Here is an 11,742-nt window from a genome sequence, read left to right as displayed (position 1 = left end):
GAGGAGAGTGGGTGGGAGGCAGGCACCCCAAAGTGTGCAAACTGTGCCCAGAGGAGAGTGGGTGGAAGCCAGCCACCCCAAAGTGTGCAGATTGTGCCCAGATGAAAGTGGGTGAGAGGCAGGCACCCCAAAGTGTGCAGATTGTGCCCAGAGGAGAGTGGGTGGAAGCCAGTCACCCCAAAGTGTGCAGATAATGCCTAGAGGAGAGTAGGTGGGAGGTAGACACACCAACGTGTGCAGATTGTGCCCAGAGTAGAGTGGGTGGAAGCCAGGCACCCCAAAGTGTGTAGATTGTGTCCAGGGGAGAATGGGTGGAAGCCAGGCACCCCAAAGTGTGCAGATTGTGCCCAAAGGAGAGTGGGTGGGAGGCAGGCACCCCAAATTGTGCAGATTGTGCCCAGAGGAGAGTGGGTGGAAGCCAGGCATCCCAAAGTGTGCAGATTGTGCTCAGAGGAGAGTGGGTGGGAAGCAGGCACCCAAAGTGAGCAGATTCTGCCCAGAGGAAAGTGGGTGGGAGCCAGGCACCCCAAAGTGTGCAGATTGTGCCCAGAGGAGAGTGATTGGGAGCCAGGCACGCCAACGTGTGCAGACTGTGCCCACAAGAGAGTGGGTGGGAGCCAGGCACCCCAAAGTGTGAAGATAATGCCTAGAGGCGAGTCAGTGGGAGCCTGAGCATCCTTCTTGTCCCCAGGCAGGTCTGATTTCAGCCAGTTTGTTCACTAGGGCAGTCATGAGTTCAGTCTAAGGGCATCCTGTTTGTTCACTAGGACAGGCCAGAGTCTAGCCAGTAGGCATGCTGTTTGTTTAAGTGCAGGTCTAAGGTCACATAGCAGTCATCCTGTTTGTTCACTAGTGAAGTCCTGAGTTCAGCCAGCAGGCACCTTGTTTGTTCACTAGTGAAGTCCTGAGATCAGCCAGCAGGCACCCTGTTTGTTCACTAGTGAAGTCCTGAGATCAGCCGGCAGGCATCCTATTTGTTTAAGTGCAGGTCTAAGGTCACATAGCAGTCATCATGTTTGTTCACTAGTGAAGTCCTGATGCAGCCAGCAGGTACCCTGTTTGTTCAATAGTGAAGTCCTGAGATCAGCCAGCAGGCACCCTGTTTGTTCACTAGTGAAGTCCTGAGTTCAGCCGGCAGGCACCCTGTTTGTTCACTGGTGAAGTCCTGAGTTCAGCCAGCAGGCACCCTGTTTGTTTACTAGTGAAGTCCTGAGATCAGCCAGTAGGCATCATATTTGTTTAAGTGCAGGTCTAAGGTCACATAGCAGTCATCCTGTTTGTTCACTAGTGAAGTCCTGATTCAGCCAGCAGGTACCCTGTTTGTTCAATAGTGAAGTCCTGAGATCCGCCAGCAGGAATCCTATTTGTTCAAGTGCAGGTCGAAGGCCACATACAGGGCCAGCTGTAGGGCGGTGCGACCGGTGCCACCGCACCGGGTGCAGACTTCGCTTGTGGATGCCTGTTTCCTACTTTACATTGATTTTAAAGCACACGCGGCCACGTTCTTGGCCTCCAGCAATTTTCAGCCTATAATGTCAAGTTAACTCCGGTGATTAATGATCTTCCCGGAGAGAGACAGTAATTATGTCTAGTGGAAGTTTTGACTGCTGGAAGTTTTGATTCATCATAAGGTAGTGCAGAGGGTTAATATGCCTGCTGCAAAGAACATGTATCATGCAAATCACAAAGTAACTATACCATAAATAGGCCAGTGGGTTACTGCTTTAGTCAGACACTTCCTTTTGTTACTTGCAGTTTAAAAGTTAAACTCCTAATGTAAAAGAGTGAGCTACTAACTGTCATAAAAGAACTGAAATGCAGACTTCAAGTACAGATTAGAGCGTATTGATTTTTTCCCCACACTTTCATTACCCTAGTGTTTCACAAAGGGTTCGTTTGGGTGGAAATAATTTCTGATTATTAAAGAGAACCCCCAACCATGGTATTACGTTTCAAATTCTGAGTTTGTGCTTCTCCAGACCAAGCCCCCCTAAACTATACTCCCTACCAGTATGGATGACATTTAAATCCTACCCCTTGTAGTCCTCCATCTTATGTAACGTTTCCTATACATTGATTTACACATATATGATTATTGTCTCTGTAATGTGTGTGCAATGTAAAGTGCTCTGACACCCTTCACTTTTATGAGTGACACTATAAAACTAATTAAATGCATCTGAGAGAGAGTGGTTATGAAGACAGTTAAAGGGTGGTAGTGCGGGAATCCATTGTGGAGGTGATCATTGGGGAGGGGCGCCAAAAATCATTGTCGCACAGGGCGCCACCAGTGCTAAAGCCGGCCCTGCTTCTTACTCTTCTTTTTGAGGTGGGACTTACCCGAGTGACCTGATGACTTCGAGTGCAACAAAGATTTTGGGCTCTGCCACCGATCCCGGGACCTTCCACTTGACCAGGATTGAGACAGTTGCGGCATCACACGTCGAGCTGCCGGGAGCTTGAGGAACTGATCCCTCAAAACCTTTTGATTCATCGAGCAACAGCTGATGCATGTCTTCACACCGTGGTTACGCACCAGAGGCGAACAAAGTGAGGATCCGACACCGATTGGTGACAGGCGCCAGAGCAATTGAAGCTGGCCTTCCTAGATGGCATCGCTGCCACATCAGGAGAAAAACTCCTCAAAAAACTTTGACAAAAGTCTAGTTAAAAAGTGACTAGGAGTAGCTCTCGCCGGATCAGCGCTGACTGCCACGGAAAGAAAAGAAGTGACGTCAGCAAGCTGGGTGGCGCCTTTATAGGCTGCACGCACATCATTTCTAACACAGATGACGCTTCGCAGAGCTGAACGACGCCACCTAACGGCGAGCAGGGGTACCATCACAAAACATTTCAGGATCCAGTCTGATGCCTGGGGATAATTCTTAGGTAATCTGCAGCTAGCGGTCTCTATCAGATATGCTATTAAATATTTACACATTTGCAGATATGTGCTACACAAAAAGGTTATTTGATTACAGGGAAAGCGCGGCAGAGAAAGCTTGTTAGAAAGAAAATATTTTAAGGTTTCCACAAAAAATAAAACCCATTAAAAGTAATGATTTCAAGAGTAATTTAAAAAATGAATTTTAGGGCTTAGAGATGCTACAAAAGTAGAGTTTAATGGATAAAACTAGGGTGACAGTTTGAGCAAGGGTCGGAGATAGAGCAACAATTACATGTTAAATAAAGGTTATATTTAAGGTAAAGGCAGAGGTTAGAAAGAGTGGTTGAAATACATTTTTCTAGTCAAGCAGTTTTGTTTTAGGAGACCTATTATTAATAAACAATGAGGTTTTCAGTCTGAAGTGGTTTCATTTTTAGGACATTAAGTGGTTTAATTATCAATATATTTATTTGAAGCAATTTTAAAGAAACATAATCTTCTTTTCCACCCAGCAAATTATTTTTGCTGACTTTACCTTAAGTGCTCCAGCAAAACAGATCATTAAATATTTGGAAGCATGCTTCCATTTGTGCCACAATTTTCATGACTTTAACGGGTGGTGGTAAACTTCAAACGGAGTAAGCCCCCAGGTCAGAATCTGTCTTAAATACCGGCCGTTTTGTCATTGTTTGCGCCGGCGCACCTTTTAAAAGGTGCGCCGGGTGCAAACAATGACAATGTGGCTTATTATGGTGAATGAGCTGCCCCCAGGGCAGCTGCAAACTCGTGCTGCCCCCAGGGCAGGGCATTCATGTGAAAACACAGAGTGGCTGCTGGCAGCCACTCTGTGTTTTCACAGTGCAGGCGGCAACCCGCCTGCACTTTTAAAGGGGATTACAGATCCCCTTGCAGGTGGGTGCAGTCTGTGACTGCACCTGCCTGCAAGGGGATGTCTGGGGGGTCCGTAGGACCCACTTTCTCCCCACCAGAGGGCTGCTCTCAGGGGGCGCACTCACAGCTTCTTTGCCTCTGTGCCCACCTCTGTAATATGGCGCAAGCGCAGAGGCAAAGGAATTATCTCATTTGAATAGGGCACACACCTATGCAAATGAGGGAACGCCCCTGATGGTAGCGATGGCGCATTAAGTGCGCCAGCGCTATCAGTATTACAGAAGGGGATGCACTAGCGTCTGCGCCCCCTTCTGTAAAACCAAAGTGCCTGGGGGCGCGCAATGCGGGCACAAACACTGATTGCACCCCTTAGGCACTTTTTGTAGTATGCCCCTGTTCTAGAATCATTAAGCTTCTCATTGCAAGTCTCCAATTTTACTAGTTTGCATCATGATTAACTAAATCTGAGCTTATTATTATGGAATTTTCCTCATAAAGACAGATTATTTACTTGTGTGGTGTCTTTTCTCAATATGGGTATTTACCATCCAGCCGGAATAGAACAGAGTTGTCTCAGAAAAAAATCATTAAAAACAGTGTTAGCTCAAAGAGTAATCCTTCACAATTTATGTCAGCAGACAAATGGCAGTAACCCCAGGAATGACCAAAATCCACTGTGTGAAAAGTATTATATTTAAATCAAGCTACAAAACATATTCAAATTAAATTACAAACTCAACTGTACACATCAATCCGGTCGGTGACGAAACGAGGTGAACTGAAAACCATGTAAAGTAATACACACACCCAAGAGAAAAAGCCTTCCGTCTCTCCTGGCTTCTAATTTTTAACTCTATTACAAAGCGTATATTATAAAGGACAGTAATTTGGTGCTGAATTCTATACATGGTTGAATTGAAACTGTAGGATTTTGTGGCATCATCACAAAGACATGAACAGTGGAATTTGAGTGGCGAGGGCGATATAACACGCAGAACACTAATCATAGGAATCATGGGAGACACAGTTTCAGGCTCTCATTACGAGTGGTCTCCAGTGGACATACGGGAACCTTACACATGACGCGAGCACAGAAAAGGAAAATATATTTGAGGACATTCAGTACTACAAAAAGGAGTCTTTAGAAGTGATCTGGGAACTAGGATTGGTGTTATCACTATTTGTGTTTCGTGCCTAGAAGAACTAATCTGAGGAATTAAGTCTAAACAACCTTAGCAGAACTTATTAAAACATTTCCTGAGTAGTAGTGAGGGGATGCCATACTAGCCAGATAGAAGTCTGGCTGTCTGCAGCCATCAAGTAGCAGGGCCCTGAAACGAGTAATTCCCCCATATCACCACCCTGGGAAGCAACTTTATTGATGCGTGTTCCTGAAGAAGGTGGTTGGAAGGTTTGATGCCCACACCGAAATGTGCTTTGACTGTTTTTGGGAAAGTTATCCCAGCCCACAACATATCAACGGATAAAAAAACACTGTTTTTCCGTTGCTATCTGTTCAGAGTATGTGTAGTATGCTGGGATGTGGTATAAATGTAATATATGGTAGGTATTGATTCTGGATGTGTGTAGGAGAGTGAGTGGATTGTTGTGTGGGGAGCCTTTTTGTATCTTTGATTTTATGGAAATAACAATAATATTTTCTTTATTGTATTAAATAGGTTTTGTCGCAGTACAGGGAACCGAATTGTTAAAATGTACTTGTAGACTTTTTATGAGATTTGTCGTTGAGATTAATTAATATGAGAATTTTCGGAAAACAGAATAAATATGGTTTGTAAAAAGATATTGTATATATAGCATAATTTCATATGGGGATCAAAACCGATAGCACTTATTAGGCACACGATAAGAAATACAGGTCAAATGAGTATACTTTCTTGAATAATGGTCTTTTCTCCCCCTCACCCCACACCTTAAAGTACTTCGATAGGGAATTACCTTTGTTATCTCTCATTACGAGTGGCCAAGTGCCTCAGTCGATATCTATTGCACCCCATGAAATCCAACAATATTGGATCGAAATTCATCAGACTTGACAAGCAGCACCCAATTAGGAGTTTGTTCCCGAAACATAGCTGCCAAGGTTTCAGATTGCTATGTGTGACATTTTCATAATTTCTGTGTAATTATGAATGACATTTCAACATATATGAGTGACACTTTTTTGCGAGCAAAATCAAGTAATGAAGACGAGGGAAACATAAATATAAAAAATTATGGAAATGTCACACATAGCAATCTGAAACCTTGGCAGCTAAGTATTAAAACGTCAACTCCGTCAGTGCGTGCAACTGTGTGTGACAAGAGACAACACACGATACAAAAGGTTAGGCCACCGTAACAACACCCAGTCTCAGTGGCAGCAGGCTGCCTCACAGTGAAGAAAGAATTACGACGTAGTAATACTTACTGTTGTGAACAGACTTCAACTTTTGCTACTAGTATCAGCCAGAGTCGAGTCCAGTGACTGCTGCGGCCGGCACTCCACTGGCTGTGGCAGGCACTCAGTCCTGGCTGTCTCAGAGCCGAGCGGGGGTCAGTGATGGACCGCGCCGGTCCGTGGCCGTGGTGGTGAACCCAGACTAGAGCCGCTGAGCCGCACGGGGTCTGTCCGTCGGCGGCCGCACAGCAGCAGTGTGCTTCCAACGCCGGCCGGGTAAAACAATTTACCACGCACTGAGCTCAGTCTGGCTGCGGCAGCCAGCGCAACTAGTTTCAGTCTCTGGGACGGCCGACGGGTACATCGTATCGACACTGAGCAGCACAACTCTCCAGTCTGTTGAGTCCCCCGCCGCTTCTCAGAGACCCTCACTTCCTGACTGTCTGTCATGTGGTCAGCGCTGGGCGGGAATTAATGTAGGCAGAGGCAGCACCCTACCCTGGCAGATGACAGTTTTTACAACATTGTAGCAAGCATTGGGCAAGCACTCCCAGAGCAGCACGATCATGTCAATTATTGTCTCCTGGAGTCCTGCTGGCAAGTCTGCGGGGAGCGAGCACTCAGCAGAGCAGACGGCGCACACTGGTATCAGAGGCCCTAGAGCGGGCGCTAGCACCCTGGCGTTATGGTAGCCAGTTTCAGCGCTGTCAGCAGAGTGCAGCCAGTCTCAGTGGGCAAAAAGCGTGACAATGCATTTCAGTGCGGTTATGCGGAACACCACACTGAAATGCGTTAGCCTCACGCCTGATGCATGATACTTGGCAGGACTGCTGAAATCAGAACATGATTACCGCACCAAAATCTTCATGTCCCAGTAGTTATCAGGCATTTACTCTTCTAAATCTCGGGATGTTTCACTAACCCAAATTTAGTGGAAGAAAAATGGGGGAGTAAAGTGTTAGCTTCCAAACTCATAATTTAAGTATATGTGGTAACAGAGTATTGTCTCCAAGCCTGTCAGCCTCTTCCTGAATACCGTGCTACATTCTTTGGACAATACGGCCAGAGCATTAAAGTGACTGTAACATGATTTGGCTGCCGACTGACCTCTACTTCTCAGAAACGTGGGTACTAGACCCTTTTTTTTACCACGGTCAATCTTGGGTTTCCACTAAGTGAAAATAGTTATCAAAATTGTCAGAATATTGGATTAGTAGTCTGTTTTTCATTGATTTGGTGAATAATAGGGTGCACCAAACTGCCAACAACAGCACCATTCTTATCTTGCTCCAGCCTTCTCCCTGTCCCTGCCTGTTCATTTCTCTCTGATTCGCCAGTTTAAAGTGGCTTTAGTCCTTCATTATCATACAGTCGGTGATGTTGTTAATACCATTTTAGCCTCCCTTCAAACTCTGACCCCTGCTGACACACATCAACAAAATCATCATCTTCGTGAGGTAGCTCAACTATCGGTGATTTAGGTTAATTGGGTGAGGTCTGGGACTGTTTGTGTTCAGGGGCCACTCCCTACTCATCCAGTTACTGATTAGTGAACAGAAAAGGGGTCCCCAGCTGCCCCATTTCATTCACTACCATCAGCAAGGGCGCCAAATTTCTGTCCGCCCACGCCTAGGGCGCTATTTTAGGAAAGGCTGGCTCTGATAACAATCCTTAAATCTTGCTGTTTTTCGGTCTCTTATAATCCAGACTTCACCCCCTGTCTCTACAACCAAACAAAAAAGAAAGAAGTAACTTCTATACAACTTTTCCCATCACAAACACACTCAATGTGTCTGGAATGCTATTCAAATTAATTATCTTTTTCAACTTTCGACCCTAGTAGACGAGTAGAGCGTTGATGTATGGGAAGGCGTTCTTCCTTGTTCTCCAGTGAATTTCATACCACTGGTTTCATCGCTCCCACTAACACAGAACCAACATAGTTGTAGGCTGTGGTACATCAGAAGAGTACAATTACAGGACCAATATTGATGTACCTGATTCATTCATATATGGGTGACTTTATCCTGCTATAGGGCATATGAGAATAATTTCAAGAACGAGAGAATAAATTGGTCATCCCTTTATCTCGAATCTTGATGAGTCCTTAAATATCTTGAAGGTTGAAACGCGCCGACAATTACCTTTCTGGGAGAAGTAAAATTCACAGAAGGAAAAGATGAATCAATCATCCTGAGGTGGGGAACCAAATCAGAAGGGCTAAATGGAAAGACCGTGGTCCCCACTCATTATATGTCTTTGGTTGGATTTCAAACCAGTATAGAGGACGAGTGGAACCAACATTGTAGATGTGAATTTTGATGTAAAAAGTATCTCTGGGAGAGGCCAAGATTGACCGGAATTTTGTTTGCGTTTGATTGTTTTTTGTGAAATATATGGGTTTATGTTAACTGATGATGTTGATAAATGTTTGTTAAAAAAAGTGTATTACAAAAAAAACCAGAATAAAAATAAAAAGCACCCATAACTAGATTTGGAAATATATGGTTCTATGAGTTTTCTTAAATATATGTTGCAATAATTCAATTGAATGGCTTTCCAGACACATCTAGTGTGTCTGTGATGGTAAACGGTGCAAAGAAGTTATTCCTGCACTCACTTCTTTTTTTTTTGTATGGTCTATTAGCCCAAGAGGGGCAGTGATTATTGGGCATCCACCCATGTTTTAGTAGTAGTCTCTACAACCAAAACATGAGATTCACCAGTACTTAAATGAAAGAAATATCCCCAGTGGAGTAGTGGAGACAAGGACTTCAAGTCTTTGTAAAGATACAACACTGGAGCTCCTCAGGACATATTCGAAGAACAGTACTCTCTTTTTAATGATGCACAGCTTTCTGAAACTCTGTGAACGGTGATTGCGGGTTTTTTCAGAAACGGCTGTTATATGTTCAGCCTTCTTGAAAATAGTTTGTTCTAACTTTACAACTTTATATTACTGCTCATAGCTCATATTGTGCTCATCTAAATTAAAACTCCCCATGGCATGTCACCTTGAGTATTCTAGATTTTATATCACACGATGTTTGAGCGACAGCACTATACAAAAACAGTGTCATGCCATGTACCAAGAATCATGACTAGGATCTCTGTGCATCCCCCTGGCCCCCAACTGCACAGGACTGAATTTGATGCAAAAAATATTCCAATGGCGGATGGGGAATTCTTAACTAACTAGACCCTGCCACATTTCTCCAATCAGACTAAATGTATTTTTCATTAAAAGCTTATTGCCTTATACAGTTTAACAATGTTTTTGACTTTTTAGTAAATCACGCTTTTTTCGTTTTTAAACTGAGAACTTTTATCATACAAAAAAGAGAATAAATAACATGGAGAATAAATATTTTGCTGATATAACATTGGTATCAATATGAAAACTTGTTATTAAATTATTAATCATTTGGCATCCAATGGCGGTTTGGTCCCATTGCACAATGGTAACACACACTCACTCACTCACTAGTATCCTGATGGCATGTAAATATTTGCACATAAAACACTTTAGATTTGTTTTCCAAGTATTGACGACGTTATCCCTTTTCTCCTCCCTCAGAATGTGGGAGCCGAAAACTGAGAATGCGGCTTTGTGACTTGTAGCATCTCTCATATACTGACAGAAGCCAGCACTAGTCTCTTCTGAACCACTGAACGTTTCAAAGCTCTAACGGACAAAGGCAGCAATGGCAAACAGTCCCATGATCACCTCCAGTCCATACAGAGTCAGCAGAAGTGCATTAAGGATGACATCCGCACGCAGTGTGTACGTCTCCCATACCAGGAAGTATATGGACAAGAAGATGCTGCCGATTGTAAGCACTAGACTGATTGCGAGTGGCTTCTCTTCCTCGGTCAGGTTACCCTTCGAAGCTTAAGAGAAAAAGATATAATGGGTTATTAAGCATCAAGAATGTGATCTGGGCATTTAATGCAGTTTTTTCTAGCATAGACTAAAGAATTATACAAGCATAGATTTTTAGTCTTGGCTCCTTGATATATCTACTTAAAAAAATTGCTGTCCATAGATTTTCATTTTTAATTTGTGATTTTGTATCATTATAAAAGTAATTTCGCTTGGCTAGACATTGCTAGACAAAGGCCGACTTTTCTCGACAACATTTTTTTTAAATGCCGGATGTGTTAGCAGTGCCAATATAATATTTCAGGAGCCATGAGACCTATATATTTCATCTTGGTGTAAAAACATAGGTTTTGGGGGTCAAGTAGTTTTATAGAGACAGAAAAAACTCCTCAAAACAACCCTTCCACCATTTTCCAAAATGGCGGGTCTATAATGATGTGTTTTAGCCATCATATTGGCAATTTATTTTAATATTGTTTTTGTTTCAGATTTTCCGTTGATTCAAATTCGAAAACATGAGCGAAGCAGGTTGTAGCAGAGAATCTTTACCTCCTAATAGAGTGTAGCTAACTACAAAAATCTGAGGACTCCTTCAACAAAGAAAAATGTGTCATATGCCAAACTAATCTGAAAGAAAGGTAACATCAACTGTGGCTGGACAGAAGAGAGTTTGAGATGCTGCAGAAATTCGGCAAGTCAAAGTTCACAAAAGATTGAAGCTGATGGGTGAAGAGGATCAAATATTTTATCACTGTAACAACAAGTCGTATACAATGGAAAAAAGCCTGGAAAACAATTCATCAAAAAATAGCAGAAACCAGTGAATCACAACAATCCGAGTCTTCTGAGAAAGCGATAACAACCAAACCCAATGTCAATCCACTTTGAAGATCGATGGATACCCCTCGTACACTACAAACCACTGATCAGAAAGCAGAGGATCCTTAATGTGTTATCTGTGGTTTAGCCAGAATAATGGCCAAAGGGATTGATGAAAGAACAGAGTACAGAGTATGTAAGTATCAAAGGGCAAACATGTTTTTATCTGCAGCTAGTTTCTGCTAAGATGAAGTTTTCAGCCAAGTAGCTGATTCAAACAGTGGGGTGAATGTCCTTGCAGCAAATTTGTATGCCCATCTGAACTGCATGCTTTTATACATTCGAAAATGTGAATGTATAATGAGCTCCCAGCAGCAACGTAACCACCATCCTTCAGTTAAGTTTGCACTCTTTGAAAAAACAAATGAAGTTTTAAAGCCACTCTTGAGTACAGACTACAGGTCACACTCGGTGAGATCAGAGAAATAATGGTCAGCATTGGTGAAACTGTATTGATCCATAATAATGAAATTACGATTTTTCTGGTGAGAATGTACAATGTCAGAATTCATTTTTGGCATGTTAACAAAAAAAAAAAGCCCATTGTGTTTTCAGCCGATATGACTCCTGAAGTTCTTGCTACCAAAATAAGATAACAGAAAATCAATAGGAACCATTTTAAGAAACGTCCTGAAAGATTTAGATTTTGGACTTAATGACAAATTCTGTGATGCCCCTGGGCTTCATAAATCATGGGAGTTAACAAGATCATCTGATGTTGTCTTAACATTATTTACATCATTGTTCAATATCAGCAAAGCAAAACTGTTACAAACTAAAGTTCTTGAGTTCATCACAGAA

General features: G+C 42.9%; 1 protein-coding gene across 9 annotated transcripts in view; it reads right to left on the bottom strand.

Annotated features, from left to right (window-relative positions):
- Positions 1-4,450: 4,450 nt before the first annotated feature.
- TMEM80 (transmembrane protein 80) overlaps positions 4,451-11,742 on the bottom strand; it is a 298,952-nt gene continuing 291,660 nt past the window's right edge. For all 9 annotated transcript variants that reach the window (XM_085644857.1, XM_085644861.1, XM_085644860.1 and 6 more), the window contains one exon: positions 4,451-10,070. In XM_085644857.1, the coding sequence (XP_085500983.1) occupies positions 9,865-10,070 (206 nt within the window). In that variant the 3' untranslated portion in view covers positions 4,451-9,864. The remainder of the gene's footprint in view (positions 10,071-11,742) is intronic.

This window comes from Triturus cristatus, chromosome 3_1, assembly GCF_964204655.1.
Source record: "Triturus cristatus chromosome 3_1, aTriCri1.1, whole genome shotgun sequence".
Lineage (NCBI taxonomy): Eukaryota > Metazoa > Chordata > Amphibia > Caudata > Salamandridae > Triturus > Triturus cristatus.
The sequence above is the reverse complement of the archived record's forward strand: the minus strand, read 5'-3'. Positions and strand labels throughout refer to the sequence as shown.